General features: G+C 44.6%; 1 protein-coding gene across 2 annotated transcripts in view; it reads left to right on the top strand.

The window, feature by feature from the left end:
- Positions 1-20204, top strand: part of PIP4K2A (phosphatidylinositol-5-phosphate 4-kinase type 2 alpha) — a 131510-nt gene extending 111306 nt beyond the window's left edge. Inside the window, exons 6-10 of one of the 2 annotated variants that reach the window (XM_054171255.1) lie at positions 763-801; positions 11810-11923; positions 15281-15524; positions 16476-16579; positions 19873-20204. In XM_054171255.1, the coding sequence (XP_054027230.1) occupies positions 763-801; positions 11810-11923; positions 15281-15524; positions 16476-16579; positions 19873-19953 (582 nt within the window). In that variant the 3' untranslated portion in view covers positions 19954-20204. The remainder of the gene's footprint in view (positions 1-762; positions 802-11809; positions 11924-15280; positions 15525-16475; positions 16580-19872) is intronic. The other variant, XM_054171256.1, reaches the window with a different exon arrangement.
- The last annotated feature ends 1663 nt before the right edge of the window (positions 20205-21867 follow it).

Here is a 21867-nt window from a genome sequence, read left to right as displayed (position 1 = left end):
AAAGTATGTTTTAAGTTATAGTAATAATTAAATATCCCAAATGCCTTTGGCAAGCACTGTAAATCTTGTGTACCCACAGCTGGTCTCATCTCTCCTTTTGACATAATGTTGCTCAGAGGGTGCTTGATTCTTGTTTGTACTTTGTGATCTTTTCAATATTTGTTTGTGTTTATATTGTGTGACATCCTTTACAAATGTATATGACACATGTCCAGATATCCCTATAGAATAGGCTAGTCCATAATCATGCAGCTAAAATGGCACAAAAAGAGGAGAAATCTGCCAAGCAAACTGAACTTCCAGGGTGATACAGTCTCAAAAGGAGGATGAGACAGAGCCACAGAATGAGGGGGGTCGGAAGGGACCTCTGGAGATCACAGGATGTTAGCGGTTGGAAGGGACCTCTGAAGATCGAGTCCAACGCCCCTGGCAGAGCAGGACCATAGACTCCTCATGTCAGAACAGGTTCACCCAGAGCAGGTTGCACCTGAGACATGAGGAAGAAACTCCAGCAGTCAGGAGGACAATAGATGTAGAGCATTTGAGGATTTAATCCATCTTTCTTCTCTCATGAAATATCTTCTTCAAGTGACTGCAGCAGTTTCAGCAGCCCGGGGCATTCTACCTGTTGTGTCACCTTTCTTTGAAACAGCTCTCAGGTTCCAAAGGATGCAGCTCATCCACTTTTTGACCTGTTGTCGTAACATTTTCAAATTAGTTGCTGGCATATGCACATTTTTAGATCCATTTTTTCTGTTTCAGGGCTCTACTGTGGCTCGAGAAGCCAGTGACAAAGAAAAGGTATGGTGCATTTCTCTTTCTTTTTCAGTTACCTAACCTGCTAGCTAGTCTCAGGACAACCATAACCAGTGCTGTTCTGCCCCTTTTCTTTGTTTTCTGTCATGTTCTCCCATCTTGAGTTCTGCCTTATTCCCTCCATTATCTTTCCTCTGTTTTCTGCAGACCTTTGAATATTGGTTTGCAGTGGTGTTGAGATTTCAGAGGTAAGTGAGCCAGTCCTCTCCCTCCTCCTTTCCCTTTTTTCTCTTCTCTTACTTTCTTCAGGCCCTGCCCTGGGGTAGGAAAACATCAGGACTTTTCTTCTCTTCCCTCCTGCTTCTTCATCTTCTTTCTCTTGCTCTTTAAGATTGAGATTTATGGATGCTCTATAGCAGTTAAAGTGACATGGCACCACTTCTAGAGTGAATGCAAAGATGAATCTAAACCCACAAGTGAGAATTTGTGGGTATGCAAAGCTCATACAGACAAGCAACCAACTGACAGACTTAGATGTTCATGTAGCTGTAATGAGAGACAGTTGCCCCCAAATTCTGGGCTGAAACTTTGCTCTAAAAGGACATGGATCACTTTTTCTCCATCTCCAACTTCAGTTCATTTGGAAAATTTAATGTTCTCAAAATCAATTTCTCCAAAGTTTCAATGCAGTAGCCTGATGGCCCTTTAGGAGAGGTTTGTCTAGAGATTCTACAGATAATTGAAGGTGGAACATAGCTTCCATCACCTAAAACTTCTTAGATTTCCAAATTTGGGTGACCCTTGGTTTCTGTTTCTCCAAGCGCATTCCTTCTGAATGAGCATATTTCAGCGGTTCCCTTTAAGTAATGCACTTTGCAAATTCCATTCAGAACATTTGTTTCTCTCCCAAGCATTACTTGTACCATTCCTGCCTTTCTGGGCCTTCTGCAGATCCCACAGCTGCACTAAGGAGTAAGGGGCATGCAGTAGCTTTCAGTCCTACAGTTCTCACTGCATGAAAAACTCTGCCATGTTTTTCCACTTTGTCCTAAGGTATGACCAAACATTGACCATTCTTCTCCCAGCATTAGCAACTACCACATCCCAAAGGCCAACTGCAGCTACCATAGTCAGCATGACCTCTCTTTTGCTCTACCAAACCCTCAAGATGATGTCTTGGATGGTCTCCCTTCTTTTCCTGTGGTCTATTTTTGTTCTTGTGTAGTAGCAGAGCTCTAGTGGTTTTCAAAGCAGAGGGATTAACCCTTCAGTGTCATGTAGACAATATCTGGTGTCATTGAAAGCCTCTGCTGATTGTACTAAAGTCATCTGATAGAAATAAGGAGGGCACAGTATTTGCATGGGACTACTCCAGGCAGCAACATTGATGCTTGGAATAGTAATGTACAGTTTAACATTATTCTGTACATTCAGCTGTACAGGAGCTGATACCTTGCAGACATCTAGTGCAGTGGTGCAGTTGTAGGAATATGTCTAATAGTAACACAAATATTAACAATAGCCCACACCTGCTGCAGTTAATGCATGGAGCAAGAACCTCAAAGAAGCAATGTCTTAATTTTGTTCCTCTTTAAGTTCATGGCAAAATGTCTATTGAACCTGATTATAGCTAAGTTGAAACAAAGTTGTGTACTTTTGTGTAACTCTGTACACCAGTTAATCTCTAATGTGAAATCACTACTTGAGTAAAGTCAGTAGCACAATTTCCTATAAACTTCAACACATGCAGTACCTCCCCTTTTATTTTGCCCAGGGAGGTGGTAGAAACCCCATAGAATCAGAGTGGATTGGGTTGGAAGGGACCCCCAAAAGTCATCTAGTCCAACCCCCCAGCAATCAGCAGGGACATCCTCCACTAGAGCAGGTTGCTCAGATGCTTGTCCAGCCCAACCTTGAAGATCTCCAGGGATGGGGCCTCAGCTGCCTCCCTGAGCAGCCTGTTGCAGTGTTCCAGCACCTGGAAGTTTTTAAGGCCAAGCTGGATGTGGCTCTGCACAGCTCGATCTAGTGTGAGGTGTCCTGGCCTGTGACAGAGGGGTTAGAACTAGATGATCTTTGAGGTCCCTTCCAACCCTGACAATTCTATAATTCTATACTACTGTGGAAGAAATAAAAAAACCAAACTTGGTCCCCCAAAATTCTTCTGCTGCTGTTTCAAATCTCACAAGTTATTTTCTTCTCAAAGAAATTTGACTTCTTGGAGCCAGAACTGCACTGAGCTGCTTGATGTTGCAGGCAGTGAGAGAGCAGCCTTCTCTTCCCCACCATGCCCCTCAAACACCGACGCAGTGCAGCAGGGAAGGCACAAGCTAGCACTCAGAGCATTTCCAAGAGAGGGAGTGAATTGGAATTCCCTCCTTCACAGAGGGAACTACATTTTACAGTCATTTAAAAAGGACTCTTAGGGACTCAGGCAAAGGGAAACCCCTGTTTTGCTTATGACATGTTATTTGTCTTCAGTCTTGGAGTTTGCTGTTTGATCTGAAAGAGTCAGAGGAATGCACTACCACATGTCTGTGTTGTAGATGTTCTTCATCATCACTGTGATCTGCCTCTCCTGCAACAGGCACTGGAACATCAGGGAAGGGATTTGCTCCTCTGAACTACTCTAATGCTTCTGATGGGCAGTTTTTAAGCTTCAGTTAAAAGGGGGTTGTGTGTTTACATGAACAGACAAAGCAAGTTTGGTTTTGGAACTCTGAGCCCTGCTAAGGAGCTGCTGTCATGAGCTGCTCCTCTGCACATGTGGCACTAACTTCAGGACCCTGAGGACTCTGACACCAGTATCTAAATGGTCTGCCATTTATAACTGGGAAGTGAGAGCCCCATTGCAATTTTTTGTAAGCATTTTAGCAAATGCTCTGCAGAGATTTGGGACATTTGGCTCTGCTTAAACAAAACCAGACAGTCTCAAATACTGGAGCAGTAACTCATTAGCTAATTTTTAGCCTGAGGCGAGTTGAAACATCAATTTATTAATATCACCCTGAACTGACATTAATAATAATAGGATTTAAATTAATGGCAGCATTATTTAATTACTTATTATAAAGGTACCCACTGCTATTCAGTTCTGAAAGCAGAAAACTAATAAAAGACAGGAGGCTTTTGGTGCTAAAATGTACAAGCTTACAGTGTCTGGCAATGCTCTTAACTGTTAAATGGGCTTTTAAGGAATTCCATGTTTAATTTCATTTTTCAGGCAATCAGATGGTTTGCAGAATATTGAGCTTAATATGCCAGCTTCTTTCATAGCTGCAGAAAACAGAGGAGCAACTCTCTCAGTCGTGCCCTAATGCGTCCTGCAGATTTTAGATGCATCACTTTGAAATGGCAAATTTGGCCACAATGATGTTCTTCAGTCTTTCTTCCTATTGCACTACTCCTTTTGTTATTTAGTTAATGAAGAAGAGGCAATTAGGCAGAAAGATTTAATGGACTGTTAAAAACAAAAAAAAAAAAATCAGGAAAAAATTCTTTTCCCACTTTAGTTTTGTAGCAAAATAATAGAATAGAATTAACCAGGTTGGAAAAGACCTTTGAGATCATCAAGTCCAACCTGTCACCCAGCACTTCATGACTGACTAAACCATGGCATCAAGTGCCTCATCCAGTCCCCTCTTAAACACCTCCAGGGGTGGTGACTCCACCACCTCCCTGGGCAGCACATTCCAATGGCTAACAATTCTCTCTGGGAAGAACTTTCTCCTCACCTCAAGCTTAAACCTCCCCTGGCACAGCTTGAGACTGTGTCCTCTTGTTCTGGTGCTGGATGCCTGGAAGAAGAGACCAACCCCCACCTGGCTACAACCTCCCTTCAGGTAGTTGTAGAGAGCAAGAAAGTCTCCCCTGAGCCTCCTCTTCACCAGGCTAAGCAACCCCAGCTCCCTCAGCCTCTCACAGGGCTGTGCTCCAAACCCCTCCCCAGCTTTGTTGCCCTTCTCTGGACACATTCCAGCAACTCAACATCTTTCCTAAACTGAGGAGCCCAGAACTGGACACAGGACTCAAGGTGTGGCCTAAGCAGTGCTTGAATACAGGGCAGAATGACTTCCCTGCTCCTGCTGGCCACACTGTTCCTGATGCAGCCAAAAAAGTAGCCATCGGTGTTCAAATATGTTGTTAAAATCCATTTTTAGGAAGCAAAGCTGGCAGGAATGAGTTTGAGAATGTTACTTTTCTGTGCTGTGTTCACTTTATCTCCTGTTTGACAGTCTTCACCTGTTTGTTATCCTCACATACTGCTGAGAAGCTCTGAAACTGTCATCTCCGTGCTTTGTGCTCATCAGTGCGGAGACCCAAGCTCCATCCCTTAGATTTCACCTTGACACCACCAATCCTCTCATTTGTGTCGTGAGTGATATCTTTAATAATGAAGGCATCAATTTCTTGGCAACAAGTTACCATAACATGCACTTACAGATGTCCTGAATTGTAAGAGAATGGTATGCTTCAACAGTTGTCAAATTCTGACAGCTGCTCCTTTCTTTTTTTTTCAGACTTTAGAGGGGTTTTTAACTTTTATTCTTTTACTGGTGGCCATTCTCTCTGCATTCCTTGGACAATTTTGCCCTCTTAAGTGAAACCAGGATAGTGCAGAACTCCCCTGGTAGACTGCCTGGTCATAATTATGCTGTACTTTCCATATGACATCAAATTAGCAGTTAGAGCCAAGTCTGCTTGCCCTTCTAAAGAACTTGAAGCACATTGCTTTGGAGCCAGCAGCTGAGAAGGACATTTGAAGAATCAAACTCAAACCTAACTGAAGTGAAGCCCACCAAATGAGCAATGTCAGGCTCTGCAGAGGGACCTCAACAGGCTGGACAGATGGGCAGAGTCCAAGGGCAGGAGATTGAACACATCCAAGTGCCGGGTTCTGCACATTGGCCACAGCAACCCCATGCAGAGCTACAGGCTGGGGTCAGAGTGGCTGGAGAACAGCCAGGCAGAGAGAGACCTAGGAGTACTGGTTGATGGTAGGCTGAACATGAGCCTGCAGTGTGCCCAGGCAGCCAAGAGGGCCCATGGCATCCTGGCCTGCATCAGGAACAGTGTGGCTGGAATGGGCTGCCCAGGGAGGTGGTGGAGTCCTCATCACTGGAGGTTCACAGAATCATAGCATGGAATCATAGCATAGCATCAATAAGGTTGGAAAAGACCTCAAAGATCATCCAGTCCAACCTATCACCCAACACCTCATGACTACTAAACCATGGCTTCAAGTGCCACGTCCAATCCCTTTTTGAACGCCTCCAGGGATGGTGACTCCACCACCTCCCTGGGCACTACATTCCAATGGCCAATTACTCTTTCTGGGAAGAACTTCTTCCTAACATCCAGCCTAAACCTCCCCTGGCACAGCTTGAGACTGTGTCCTCTTGTTCTGGTGCTGGTTGCCTGGGAGAAGAGACCAACCCTCACCTGGTTACAACCTCCCTTCAGGTAGTGAGCAATAAGGTTGTTTGCCATAGTCACACTACTCTGGGTTATAAAACTGGCAGAACAGTTCTGATCAATGCCTTAGTGGAAAATGGAATCCAACACCAGCTTTCTCATGGGCTGTCTGTCTCTTTCTACATCTCTACCAGAAGAAGTTTTGTGGGGGGGGGTTGGGGGGTGTGTCTTTCTTTCCTAATTGAAACTGTTTCTCTGTAGAGTTGACAAATAAGTAAGGGAGAATGAAAGGTAATGAATAAGTTCTATAGATAAGGTACAACTCATTCAGAATTAATTAGCACAGTGTAAGAAGGCAGTGAGCTTGATGACTCAACACTAATAATTGTAGTAGTAGTAGTAGTAATAATAATAAACAACCAGGTTGGAAGAGACCTTCAAGATCATCGTGTCCAACCCCTCAACCAATCCAACCCACCTAAACAACTAAACCATGGCACCAAGCACCCTATCAAGTCTCCTCCTGGACACCTCCAATGATGGTGACTCCATCACCTCCCTGGGTGTCTAGGAAGAGACTGGATGGGGCACTTGGTGCCATGGTTTAGTTGATCAGATGGTGTTGGGTGATAGGTTGGACTCGATGATCTCGAAGGTCTTTTCCAACCTGGTTAATTCTAGTCACCTGAAGTGTTGTGGTGGGTTGAAACCCTAAAACTACCACAAGTGTGCAAATAACACAGAGGTGGGTTGTTGGGTCTTTTTTTCTTACTAAATAAATACCTCACATTTGTAAAATCCATTGGGCCTTCCTTGCATCTTTAATTAGTGGATTAAAATCAGTGGAGATGATGGAGAAAGAAAATCTCTTATTAATTTAGTGGAAGTAGTTCAATGTTCATCTCCTGTGCAGCTCTTAAAATATTTAGTTCTTTAATGATAGTAATATGTTCATTATGATGAATTGCATTCTAGGAGAATCTTTTTCCAACAAGGATTTTGCTTCATTGGAAATATTTGAGACTTCATTAAAAATTAACCCTATCAATTATTTCATTTCAGATAGGGCCACAACCTGGTTTTCTTGGTATTTATTTGTTTCAGTGTGTAAGAGGAAAATACAAAGCTTGAAATTTTTCCACATGAACACATGTATTATTAATTTGAAATACCTAGAAGGCCCCTCCTCGTCACATGTCTCATAAGGTTTTACCTCCTGAATTCACAAATCACAGAATCACCAAGGTTGGAAGAGACTTCAAAGATCATCAAGTCCAACCTGTCACCACAGACCTCATGACTAAACTATGGCACCAAGAGCCACATCCAATCCCCTCTTGAACACCTCCAGGGATGGTGACTCCACCACCTCCCTGGGCAGCACATTCCAATGGCTAACAACTCTCTCAGTGAAGAACTTTCTCCTCACCTCCAGCCTAAACTTCCCCTGGCACAGCTTGAGACTGTGTCCTCTTGTTCTGGTGCTGGTTGCCTGGGAGAAGAGACCAACCCCCTCCTGGCTATGACCACCTTTCAGGTAGTTATAGAGAGCAATGAGGTCTCCCCTGAGCCTCCTCTTCTCCAGGCTAATCAATCCCAGCTCCCTCAGCCTCTCCTCACAGGGCTGTGCTCAAGGCCTCTCCACAGCCTCGTTGCCCTTCTCTGGACACGCTCAATTGTCTCAATGTCCTTCTTAAACTGAGGGGCCCACAACTGAACACAGGACTTGAGGTGTGACCTAACCAGTGCAGAGTATCAATTTAAAGACACAAATCTAGGTTAAAGTACAAGGAGAGGCTGAGGGAGCTGGGGTTGTTTAGCTTGGAGAAGAGGAGGCTCAGGGGAGACCTCATTGCCCTCTACAACTACCTGAAGGGAGGTCATAGCCAGGAGGGGGTTGGTCTCTTCTCCCAGGCATCCAGCACCAGAACAAGAGGACACAGTCTCAAGCTGTGCCAGGGGAAGTTTAGGCTGGATGTTAGGAAGAAGTTCTTCCCAGAAAGAGAGATTGGCCTTTGGAATGTGCTGCCCAGGGAAGTGGTGGAGTCACCATCCCTGGAGGTGTTCAAGAGGGGATTGGACGTGGCACTCGGTGCCATGGTCTAGTCATGAGGTGTTGGGTGATAGGTTGGACTTGATGATCTGTGAGGTCTCTTCCAACCTTACTGTGATACAGTCTCTGGGGCTGCTGTTGTCATTAGCTGTCATCTGAGACTGCAGCAGTCTCCTCAGGTTATTCAGCTTCAGATAAATGAGGAGGGATACTGCCTAGCACACCAAAAAAAAATCTTTCGCTGAGAACACCTAGGAAGGGAGAACAGGCTGGGAGGTATCTTATAGATGATGTGGTGAGGGCAAGCACTCACATGGGGCTTTTTAGCTTCAGTTTCTCATATGGGATGCACTGCTTTTGCTTCTCCCTTTTAGTTTGTGTGCCTAGTTCCTGGCTTTTTGTTTCTGCAGCTCTGCACTTGCCAGGTCTTCACAGCTATGGGCATTTGGGGGAAGAAGAATGACCTCAGGTAAAAATCCTCAGAGGGACTTCTGTGGATTGGAGAAGCCTGCATGTGAGGCAGTTGCTTCTTTGAGAGTTGTGAGGACCTGGGGCAGGCTGCCCAGAGAGGTCACAGAGTCTTCTTCTCTGGGCACTTCAAAACACACCTGGACATATTCCTGTGCAACCTGCCCTAGGTGACTCTGCTTTAGCAAGGGGGTTGGACTCCATCTCCAGAGGTGGCACCACCCTGTGATTCTCTAAAGAGTCCAGCTTTTATGGGGAGAGCTGATTCATCACCCTGAATGTCCTTGGGAGCACCCCCTGGGCTCTTGTGCTGCAAGAAATGCAGCAGTGTCAGCTTTGCTAGCTGGTTTTTATTATAAATATTAATTTATTAATAATTGTATACTAAAAATATCATTATAAATAGATTAGAGGCAAGGTTAAAGTGTGCTGTGGCACCTGCTCAACTGGCTTACCAGCTCAGGCATCTTCCAAAAAAGGACATTGCTTGTAATGTAAGTTTACTTTTAATGAAGATAAAACTCTTCAGTGCAGAAACTTCCCCTTCCCACTGCCAACCAGGCCTGACTGGCTGATGCTGTGCTGGGCAGGAAGTCTGAGGCAGAGCCCACAGATCAACCTGCATCTCAGCATCTTAGCCACAGACACATCCTTTTTTCCCCAGTCCCCCAGTTTTAAACAGCATTAATAGAGGGGATTTTATCATACAATCACAGAATCAAAGATTGCATCTGGTTGAAAGGGACCCTTGAAGGTCATCTTGTCCAAGTCCCCTGCAGTGAGCAGGGACATCTCCCAACTAGATCAGGTTGCTTAGGCCCCCATCAAGTTGGACCTTGAATGTCTCCAGGGATGGGGCCTCCAAATCTCTGGGCAACCTGTTCCGGTATTTCACCACTCTCATTGCAAAGAACTTCTTCCTAATGTCCATCCTAAATCTAGCCTGATCCAATTTCAAACCATTTCCCTTTCTCCTACTGCTACACAGCCTTCTAAACAGCCCCTCCCATTCATTTGCTTCCATATGAGCTGGTCTGGCAAAGTTAATGTTGGGGGGGGGGGGGGAGGAATTTCAACCCACCACAGGTTGGAAAAGTTTTTCAGCATTAATGAATTTATTTCACTTTAACTTATGCCTAGGTTAATAAATCACTTGGCTGTGCAAGGGGGAAAGATAACCAGAGGATTTTATATTCTCTTTTTCTCAGTAACTTTGAGCTAGAAATGAAAGGAGCCTGTTTTCCTGCCTTCTTTTTGTTATTTCATCTTAACTTGATTCATCCCATTCTTCTCTCCATTCTTAAGCATCCCACGCACTGGATTCCATCCTCCAGTGTTGGCAACATCCCTGGTTCTGCAGTCCCACCCCTGCAGAGTTAACCCTCCTCCATGGACAGTTTGCTCCATTGTGTACAACCATCTCAACAGCTGTTAGTCTGGAGTGCTTCTCTGATGTTTCCCCAACTCATTTTCATCCTCAACAACTTACTGATTTGTCCAGAAAGAAAATGGATGCCCACGGTGCTGTCAGATTATAGTTAACAAGTCCTTATGAGCTCCAGCCTAAGCCATGCTGTGATTCAAGAAGTAAAGCAGCAGGGCACTGCAGGGTGACTCCTGCCTGGAAGGAGTCTAGGACAGGTGAATGGTCATAGCTCCATCTCAGCTGCTTGAGGTGTTTTCATTTTAGTGTAAGGTCAAACTGAGGGTCTCTGTTAGGTGATGTTAGGTGCATGTTCTAGATGCACCACTTCAGTAATTCAGAGCAGCCAGACTACCACCCTGGTTTTTCCAGAGTTCCTAGGTGCCAGGATAAAATGGATCTAACATAGAGTCAGTGTTACTAATTGCTTCAGGGGGTTTGAGCAGTTACAAGAAGAGAAGGGTCACCTTTCCAAACACAAGCAGCACTCTGGGATCTTGAGCAATTCACGTATTCCAAGTCCAAAAGCAAATAAATTTGGGCAGTGAGGAATATTTCAGCCCCTTCTGTGCACAGCTTCAGCAGCAAAAAGAACTTCTGGCCATTGGGAAGATGTCTGAGGGAATGGCAGGGTCTGCTGTGATGCTCACATTTTAATGATCTGCTTGCCACTGTATACCCTTTGGAGCAGAGATTCTTCTCAGATCCTCTGAAATTCTTCTCCTTACTGTGTCATAAGAAGAAAATAAACTTGATGAAAAACAGTCTCTCCAGTCAAGGGACCCAGTGGTACTGAGGGTCACTGAGGGTTGCAGCAGTTGGTTATTCTGCAATATCTTCTTCCTCACTACTGATTGGAGATGGGGTGCAGGGAGAAAGCTTGGTCATTGCTCTTGATGGGCCACTTTTGTTAAGGCTCTGATTGCAGAAGCCACTGTTACTTCTAGTTTGCTCGACCAAATACCCTGAAGGACCTGCCCTTTTGTTTGTTGGCTTGTTGGCTTGTTTTAAGTAAACTTCCAGCCACTGCCCTTTGAAAACTGACCCTGTTTGAGGGGGTCTTAGTACTGAATGCAGTGGTTACTCTGTCTGGCTTTCCTTAGAGCTGTTGCAAATCACATCATGGGAGAGTTAAAGATGGAGATAATCAGCTAATGCTCCAACATCAGCTCTATTTAATGATACATTGCAGTTGCCACTTCAAAGCAACATTTCATAATTGATGCTCACTCGATGCTTTCAAATAATTATTTAGCACTGGGCCCTCAGAAACATTCAGAGCAGCTCTGTAAGATGCAATTCAGTCTGACTTCATCTGTAAGATCTGCTGCAAGCACTTTGTTACAAGCTATAGATTGTGTTTTGATTTCATTTATTGACAGTCACATCTTGGAAGGATTCCAATGCAAAGCAAGGCTCAATGCAGATTGAGTCAGAGGTTTTGTCTTGGCTCCATTTGCTGCACAACCAGTAGATGTACACCTTCTAGGCTGTTCACAGGAGGATAAACTAAAACAGCTCCATGGGTGCAGCTCTGGAGAGCTGTGTGTGATGGAGGTGCCTTGGCTTCCCCTGGAGAGGTGGCTTGGTGATACCTCCTTCAGCACAGGGGAGCTCCAGAGGTCTGGGGCCAAGCAGCTTCACCACACTCCTCTTTGTGATCCTGCTCTTCAAGGAGTTTTGCTTTCTTGTAGGCCAAAGAGCTGCCGACCTTCAAAGACAACGATTTCATTAACGATGGCCAGAAGATCCATATTGATGAGAACGACAAAAAGATGTTCCTTGAGAAGCTCAAGAAGGATGTGGAGGTAAGAACCTGCCTGCTAAGTTTGTGGAAATGGAGCTAGATGATCTTTAAGTTCCCTTACAACCCAACCCATGGGAAACTCGAGAAGGATGCTGAGGAAAGAACCTGCCTGCTAAGTTTGTGGAAATGGAACTAGATGATCTTTAAGATCCCTTACAACCCAACCCATGGGATGGAGATCCAGTTTTAAATCATAGAATAGAATCATAGAATCAACAAGGTTGGAGAAGACCTCAAAGATCATCAAGTCCAACCTCCTAAGTGTCACAACAGTAAGAGTGCTTCAGTAATTTGTGCAGCAATTGGGCTCATTATCTTAATGTCCTTTTTCATATGAATTTGCAATTAGCTCAATATAGTCAATGCTTAACAGAAGTGTGTTAATATGTGAATTTAGTGTAATATTTGGAGTTAGTTCAGCAAATGAAAGGAAATTATACTGGGCTGGCTTGTTCACACAGCTTGACTTCAGCTTCTGCAACTAAAAATACTGTCACCAAACACAGTATTTTGCAGCCCTTCTACTCGAAGCTTAAGATGAGTTCTCCTTTTTGGAAGAGACCAGATCACCAAATGTGTTTGTGACTTGAGAAGACTTTCAGCTCTTTCAACCCAAGTGGGTCTGTGAGTTGACTTGTCTAGTTCTTCAGGTCTGGATCACATTAGTTACACAAAACACAGCACTGAACCCTTAGAATGTCCCTCATTGCTTGCTTTTGAGGAAATCTAATTTCCCACCACAGAAAAGAAGTGAAATTTACAGAGCTGGCACTGAGCAAAACAGGAATCTTTTGTGAAATGTCAGTGTGTGTTTGCTTTGTAGTGAAAATACTCTGCTGGGAAACTGCTCTGCTGCTGTCACAACTCGAGAAAGAAGTTTACTTGGGTTTAAGTTTTGTGCTCTTTTAAGTCAGACTGCTGTCACTGAATTGCAGAAACACTGAGGTTGGAAAAGACCCTCAGAATCATCAAGTCCAACTGAGAACCCTACTCTACAAGGTTCACCCCTAAACCATATCCCCAAGCACCACATCCAGATGACCTTTAAACACATCCAGGGTTGGTGACTCCACCACCTTCCTGGGCAGCACATTCTAATGGCAAATCTCTCTTTATATGAAGAACTTCTTCCTAACATCCAGCCTAAACCTCCCCTGGTAGTATACACTTGCTACCCAATGTCATAGAATCATAGAATGGTTTGGGTTGGAAGGGACCTTAAAGATTGTCTTGTTGCAACCTGCCAAAGGGCAGGGACCCCTTCCACTAGCCCAGGTTGCTCAAGGCCTCATCCAACCTGACTTTGGACACTTCCAGGGAGGGGACATCCACAACCTCCCTGTTCCACTGTCTCACCACTCACTGGAAAGAATTTCTTCCTAATATCCAGTGTAAATCTCCCATCTTCCACTTTCAATCCATTCCTCCTCATCCTGTCACTACAAGCCACCATCCCTGGAGGTGTTCAAAAGAGATGTGGATGTGGTGCTTAGGGATGTAGTTTAGGCAACCAGCAACAGAACAAGAGGACACAGTCTCAAGCTGCACCAGGGGAAGTTTAGGCTTGATCTTATAAAGAAGTTCTTCACAGAAAGAGAGATTGGCCATTGGAATGTGCTGCCCAGGGAGGTGCTGGGGTCAACATCCCTAGAGGTGTTTAAGAAAAAACTGGATGAGGCACTTAGTGCCAAGGTCTAGTTGGTTAGATAGGGTTGGGTGTTTGGTTGGACTTGATGATCTTGGAGGTCTCTTCCAACCTGGTTGATTCTGTGACTCTGTGGTAGCAGCTTAGCAGCAGTGGTGGATTGTGAGCTCTAGGCAAGCAGTGGATGTGATGATCTCAATGTCTCTTCTAACCTCAACAATTCTGATTCAATTCTGTGAATTTTTTTCCCTTAGAGCCATTCTCTTCTAATTTTTCATTCTTTTCCCCAGAAGTCTGTACTTTTTCATGCCTCTTTTTTTTTTTTGCTAGTGTTACTAGAAGATTGTTGGGGGGAAGGAGGTGTTCTGTGCCTCTCAGTATTTACCAAATACATAATAATATGCCTGGAGTCCTTCCACTCCATCACCGTTGGCCAATCTCACTTCCTCTTATGTATCTTTGTACATCATCTCTTCAAACTTAGATCTCTTCTGGTCCTGTGAAGAGTCTTTCTCTTTAGTATATTGAAATTATTAGAAACCAGGGTGGTTGGTTTTTAATTCTTAAAACCTCTTCTCAATCTCCCAACACTGCTTCTAGCACTTGAATTTACAGACACTTTGTTATCTCTGATTTCTCTTTTTTTAATCTCTGATTTCTCTTTTTATCTTAGTCAGGATTTTGACCACCTGTAGTTTCTCAGTTCCTGGTATTTTGTACTCATCTCTTTCACCACTACAGCTACCCAAAAGTCTGGTTTAAATCTCTTCTCTGGTCAGCTCTACATTTGTAACCATTCAGGGTTTCTAAAAACTGAAACAATTTGTATGTTCAGCCTCTTTCTCTGCCTACCATCAGCCTGGGCTCCAGTTCAGTATGGCTTTCAAGCTCCAGCACAGCTCTGCCCTGCCTGCCCCTCACCTCCATGAACTGTCTGTCCCTCTGCTTTTATGCCTTCCTTGTTTCCATCTCCCTCTCCTAGCTTTCTGCCTGGTCCTGTTGCCTTCAACTAAACTAACATTTTGTGCATAATGCATGCACAGGAAACTCCCACCCTCAGCCTTTCCTCAAAACCATCCTTCCACTCACATTCACCTTTTGCTTACACAATTTGGATGGTGAGCTTGCCCCTGTGAAGGGAATGCAGCAGGCTTTCATGTCTTTGTGGTGTAAAGCCTTGCTCCTGTCCACTGCAAGAACATTTAGTCACTTTTTCAGGATTCTTCAGTGAATTAAAAGGGGTTGAGGGGACAGCTTTAGCACTACCAGATTGTAGCATGCCGCACACCTGATGGCACAGAGGCAGCTCTGGATGTTGAGTGGCGACACAGTAGCTCTAACTGGAACATGAGCATCAGCTCACACAGGCACTGGTCTTCACTCCAGCAAAAGTCATTTTTAATCCCTGAGGATTTTGGGAGTGTGGACTACAGCTTTTTTCTTCCTCAGTCTCAAGTGGCAGGTGTGCTGTTAGTGCATCTTAGTAAATCCAAGTATCTCTCTGCTGGCTTTATCACTTAATCCTCTCTTTGCTCTCTCTTGGAAGTGTCTGTATTTTTTGGACTAGGTAATCTCCAGAGGACCCTTCCAACCCCCACCATTCTGTGATTCTGTTTTTCTCAGCTGAAGACATCTTTGTGTAACTTCTTCTGTTTCTAAGTGGAGCTTCTGTTTTTTAGTGATACTGATCAATTGCTTGTTATTGCTTTCTAGTTCCTTGCTCAGTTAAAACTCATGGACTACAGCTTGCTGGTTGGAATTCATGACGTTGAAAGAGCTGAACTGGAAGAAGTGGAGTGTGAAGAGAATGATGGAGAAGAAGAAGGTGAAAGTGATGGGACCCACCCTATTGGAACCCCTCCAGACAGCCCAGGAAACACACTGAACAGCTCACTGCCTTTGGCTCCAGGGGAATTTGATCCAGCTATTGATGTTTACGGAATAAAATCCCATGAAAGTAAGCAGTAATCAGTATTTCTATATTAAGATGGTTTGATTCTTATGCTAAAACCCTAAAGGCTTTGCAACCACATGAAGGCAAAGTGCGCTGCAAAGTATGAATTCACTCTGCAGAAGGGGGAATGAGTTGCTCCTTGGTGCAGCAGAAGACACCTAGACACACTTAGCACTGTTATGTGTGAGGATGCAGTCAAATAATTCACCTGCTACACAGTCAGATTTTATCCTGGCTTAGCTGTTCAGGTGCAGCAGTTCTCAGTTAATTCATGAGGTTTGCTCTCCCTTTCAGGAAAGCTAGTATCTAGAATTGTTCTTTGCCCTAGCAGATAAGATAACACTGTGAAAAACAGCCCAGAAAGAATGAGACAAGCAGAATTCCAAGTTACATTTCACTTTTTGGTTGCTTTTGAAAATGTTGTGCACTCAAACCCCATTTCTGTGTCCCAGCTCAGGAAATCATCATAAAGAATGTGTAAGAAGCTTTGAAACTGGGTTTGTTAGTGTGTAAAACTGAGTAGAACCAAGTAAATTAAGTCAAACAAATTAGCTGTGGCTGTTCCAAACAGGCAAATTACCTTCTTCATTTGCAGAGATAGATACATGCTTTTATTTAGGATGGAACCCTCATCTTGTTTGTTGACAGGGAAGCATTACCTTTCATCTAAAACTTCGTTGTTTTTCCACATAGGAAGATGAAATCCACATCACTTTCAGTGAGCAGCAATTCCTGCTTCAGTATGCTGGTGGTTCATTTTCAGTCATTTAGGGGGTTTTGCATTACAGATGAGTGCAGTTAAACTGTTCAGCTAAGGACAGCTCGAGCCTGGGATCTTAACAGCTTTGTGATTGACTGACATTAACCTGCTGCTGACTGAGCCTTAGGAAGTCTCTCTTGTCAGTTAAGCTGTCTCAAAAGCCATTCTTACTGCCATGTGTTTGCCATTTGCAGATGCACCTAGGAAGGAAGTATACTTTATGGCCATTATTGACATTCTTACTCATTATGATGCAAAAAAGAAAGCTGCCCATGCTGCAAAAACAGTAAAGCATGGGGTAAGTATCTGGGGTGGGGTTGTCCTCTGATTCCATTTCTGCTTCTGCATTTTTGGTTTGGGTGCACTGATACAGCACAGCTCAGGAAATCTGGGGAAAGGGGTCAGGGTGTGTTTTGTTTCATTTCTAGTTTCATATAGAATCATAGAATGGTCTGGCTTGAAAGGGATACCCAAAGGTCATCTAGTCCAATCCACTCTGCAGTGAGTCTAAGTAATACGGAAGTACAGAGTAACTGCTACACATCACTTACTGAGAGTAGCACTCGCTTTTCAGCTTCCTTACCCAACAAGAACTCCAGTGAGATTTCTTTTTAGGACCTTGCTCTGAATTGGTGAGATGCACCTCATTCTTGCACACACAGCTGTTCACCAGATGCTTCCATAAGGATAGGGCATTGTACAAGCTGTTGTGAATCTTATTTCAGATGCAGGGCCCTAGAAATGGTCTCATTTTTTGGTACAGCCTGTTGAAAGTTGCCTATTCAGCATGTAATGTGGCTGGCTTTACAACACTTCTTAATGAAAAGAATTAAGCCTAAAGTGTACATATTAAATACTCAGAGACCATTCAGGGAAGGCTTCTTGTCTGACTGACATGAGCTTCTTTATTTTGACTGAAATTGCTGCTTAGCACAGACACCAAAGAATCATAGAATCAGTAAGGCTGGAAAAGATCCCAGAGGTCATCAAGTCATAGTATCAGTCAGGGTTGGAAGGGACCACAAGGATCATCTAGTTCCAACCCCCCTGCCATGGGCAGGGACACCTCACACTAGATCAGGCTGGCCAGAGCCTCATCCAGCCTGGGCTTAAACAATTCCCGTGGCGGGGACTCAACCACCTCCCTGGACAACCCATTCCAGGGCTTCACCACTATCCTGGTGAAGAACTTCCTCTTCACATCCAGCCTGAATCTCCCCACCTCCAGCTTCATTCCATTCCCCCTAGTCCTATCACTCCCTGATATCCTGAGCAGTCCCTCCCCAGCCTTCTTGTAGCCCCCTTCAGATACTGGAAGGCCACAATGAGGTCCCCTTGGAGCCTTCTCTTCTCCAGACTGAACATCCAACCTATAAGAACCATGGTGAAGAAGCCCAGTCTTGAGGAGGGTAGATTTAGACTGGAGTTTAGGAAGAAATTCTTCCCAGTGAGAGTGGGGAGACACTGGAACAGGTTGCCCAGGGAGGTTGGGGATGCTCCCTCCCTAGAGGTGTTCAAGGCCAGGTTGAATGAGGCCTTGAACAACCTGACCTAGTGGCAGGTGTCCCTGCCCATGGCAGGGGCGTTGGAACTAGATGATGTTTAAGGTCCCTTCCAACACAAACCATTCTATGATTCCAAAATTACAATTTCTCTCTCCCACCATCAATCCCAGGGTGATTTAAGGTTCAAGTTTCATCAACTTTTTTAAAAGCGCATAATCGTGCATGAGGCTAACATCCCTCCTGGGGTCCCTCCTCTAAGTATCAAAAGGGTCAGGGCACTGGGGAGGATTTCAAGCAAAGGGCTCAGGGCTTTTTAGTTTAGAGTAGGAGTGATGTGGAATGCTCAGCCCTAAGCCTGCAGAAGGTAATTTTTTGTCTCTAAACCAACACTCTCCTTGCTCTCACTGCTCTCAGAGTAGCTAGAAGTTGATGCAGACCATATGCAGCCATTACCTGGCAATTATTAATGAGCTTTTGAGCATAGTGGACTTTAGAAACTCAGATTTCTGGCTTAAACAAGGGTTGGAAATGTGTTGTGAATAACAACTACAGTTATTAAAGCTGGGTGTGGACCAGGGCTCCATACAGAACACGACGTTTCTACAACCGTTGTATTTATTTTGCTGACTCCGTTCTGAGCCACCTGATGTGGAAGGGGTTTTTTCATTCATTGCAAGTATGGAACCCCCCACTTTTGTAAAACAAGATAAAAAACTAAAACATGGCTCAGGCAGTTGTACAGGCCTGCATCAGGAATGGGGTCACCAGCAGGACCAGGGAAGTAATTGTCCCACAGTACTCAGCACTAGTGAGGCCACACCTCGAGTCCTGAAATCAGTTTTGGGGCCCTCACTCCAAGAAAGGCATTGAGATGCTGGAGTAGGTCCAGAGAAGGACAGCAAAGCTGGGGAAGGGTCTGGAGAACAGGGCTGGTGAGGAGCAGCTGAGGGAACTGGGGTGCTTTATTCTGGAGAAGAGCAGGCATTTTGCAGCTCTCTGAAAGGAGGTGAGGGCCAGCTCAGGGTTGGTCTCTTCTTCCTAGTAATAAGAAATAGAATAGAATAGAATAGACCAGACCAGGTTGGAAGAGACCTTCAAGATCCTCGCGTCCAACCCATCAACCAATCCAACCCACCTAAACAACTAAACCATGGCACCAAGCACCCCATCAAGTCTCCAAGAGCAAATGGCCACGAGTTGTCCCAGGGGAGTTTAGGATGGAGACTAGAAGATACTTTTTCCTTGAAGGGGTTCTTGAAGACTGGAACAAGATCCCAAGGGAGGTGGTCAAATCCCCACCCCTGGAGCTATTTCAAAGAGGCAGAGATGTGGTGCTGAGAGACAATGGTTTAGCACCAGCCTTGATAGGGCTGTGTAGCAGTTGGACTTGATGATCTTCAAGGGATTTTCCAACTGAAACAATTCTGTGTGATTACTGAGTGAGTCTTGATTTAAGTGCATCTGTGTTGGAAGAAATGTTAGCATGTGTTTCAGAGCAAGTGATTTAGCAGTCAGCAGTATGCCTTACACCAGTGTTGGCACACCGAATCTGAGCCTGGTGATTCAGTCTTCTCCATGCGAAGGCACTGCTGCTCCACAAACCTGACTCTCTTGATGACTCAGTGGGTAGCAGGGTTAAGTATACAGTAGGAGACTGAAAAACAATGAAAGTTGAAGCATGGAAAGTAAAGAGAATATGTTTCAAACATGGCAGATGGGTGTGCTACCATTAGGGTGGTGAGTGCCAGATATCCCAGCACGCCTCTGGAGCCTGCAGAGGCAGCGGTAGGATTCTGCTTGAGTCAGTCACAGAATGTTAGGGTTGGAAGGGACCTTGAAAGATCATCCAGTCCAACCCTCCTGCCAGAGCAGAGTCACTTGGAGCAGATCACACAGGAACACATCAGGTGGGTTTTGAGTATCTACAGAGAGGTATGTTCTGTATGAGGGCCATTAGGATTTGCGAGTCTAGTGTCCGGTTCTGAGGCTGCACATGAAATTCATTGAGTGACGTTCTTGGTAACAAAGCATCGACTAAACAGTGCTTCTTCCTTCTTTTCCTCTCCCCTCCCAATCCTCTGTGTAGGCTGGTGCAGAAATTTCAACTGTTAATCCTGAACAGTATTCAAAGCGCTTCTTGGACTTTATTGCCAACATCTTGACGTAACCCACCGTGTCACAGAGGAGAGACACAAGACCTGGGGACAGCAGCACTGGCTACAAGTGTAGGAACAAAAAAAGGAACTCAGAGAAGCGCTCATCTTGCAGAAAGCAACCCCTTTTGTTTACATCTGCTGGCAAAGATGACTGAAGTGGGGGTGGAGTACTCGCTTTAACAGCTGCCTGATATTCCCAGCATAGTTCTAGGCTATTTCTGACTCTTTGTGTGTGCAAAAAAAAAAAAAAAAAAGAAAAAAAAAAAAAAGAAAAAAAAAGGCAAAACACCCCCCCAAGAACAACAAAAAAACCCCAACCCAAACCAACAACACCATAAAATGCATTAAATAAGTAGGACAGCTTACTCAGAGTGCACTGCGACGGTAAGACTCTGACCGCTACCGGCTGAAACGGAATTACCGAGCAAAGAGGCGTGGGGGCGGGGGGCTGGGGGGCGAGTAAATGCATGTTAAAATCTCCAGCATTGCTATCAAATTGTAAACTGTGGATCAGTTTATATTTGGAACTTAAAAAGAAAGAAAGAAAAAGGAAAAGAACAAAAAAACCCACAACCCACCAGATACAGGACAGTATTCTTCACCGTGGTGACGACGAAACCTTACTGCGAATGTTACTCCTTAACGAAGCAGCTGCCACAGCCCTTGGGGCCGGATGCTTTTCCCAGGTGGTTCCTAGGGGTTGGGATTTTTTTTTTCCTTTGGGGTTTGGTTCTTTTTTTTTCCCCCCTTTTTTCCTTTTTTTTTTCCCCTTTTTTTTTTTTCTCTCTCCTTCCTCTCCCATTTTCGTCTTCTTTTCAGCACATGGCATCAGGATGTTCAGCCTGAGAGCCATGGCATCGGGATGTTCAGCCTGAGAGCCGGCGCCCCTTCTCTGACACAGAGCTAAGCGAAGTCGTGCTAGGTGTAGGTTTTTTGCTACTTCTTGTTAAGGGAAAACTTTGCTTGTTCCACTTTGTGACCTGAGGTTTTCCATTCGTTGGTTGTTTTATATTCTTGCAATATAGGAGCGGCATAATAACGTTACAAGCGGAACAAAGCTGATCGGGAGGAGGGCACAGTGTGGAGCAGTAGTAGCAGCTCCATCTCTCCCCCTTTCCCCCACCCCCAAACAACCATGAAAGATGTGCACACCCATCAGGACCCCATTCCCTTGGGCTCACTTCACTCCCGGGGGATTTGAAGTCTGGATGCCGACCGTTGAGTAGCGTTTTGAACCAGCGGTGTTTGGTCGTAGGTCATCATCCCTTGGCAAAGGAACCCTGAATTTTACTGTTTACATTCTTTAGGAAAGCAGGGATCTTTCTGAACCTCAGAGCCGTTGTACAATACATGACTCCTTTTTGGTTTGCTTTGTTTTGGGGTTGGTTTTTTTGTTTGGAGTTTACATGTAAAGTTCTTTTGCAGTACAAATGAAGTTTAACGTTGGTCATCCTCCAAGGTGTAACGTGCAAGTAGTGTACTCCAGTGAATGTCTCGCTCACCTCCACCATAGACTCTTTTACAATAAAATGAGAAAGAAGATTGCAGAGGAACTTCTTTTTTTTCTGTTGGGTTCCCCACCCCCACCAAGGTTGTGTTTTAGCATCAAAATCACCTCTCCTGCCCTTTTACTCAAGCCTGGTTGTGTAGTGCGTTGCCTAAAACTGTGCTGATCGCCTTTAACTTGCTTTTTCAACAACAACAACAACAAAAAACACAACTTTGTGTTTCTTCTCTTCGTGTGTTTTCTCCTGGAAAGCCTCCGTGCCAGAGAGAGAGGAATTTCTGCAACGCTTCGAAGTTTATCTACTTACACACTGTGCTAAAGCTGTGCCTTCCACATTTCTTCATTCAAGTTCTTAGATATTTTTTGTAGGCAAAGTTGAGAGAAGTCAAACCCTCCCCATCATCATTTGGAACTCCAG

The sequence above is a fragment of the Dryobates pubescens genome, chromosome 21, assembly GCF_014839835.1.
Source record: "Dryobates pubescens isolate bDryPub1 chromosome 21, bDryPub1.pri, whole genome shotgun sequence".
Classification (NCBI taxonomy): domain Eukaryota; kingdom Metazoa; phylum Chordata; class Aves; order Piciformes; family Picidae; genus Dryobates; species Dryobates pubescens.
Note: the sequence above shows the minus strand (reverse complement) of the source record. Positions and strands in the feature narration are given on the sequence as shown.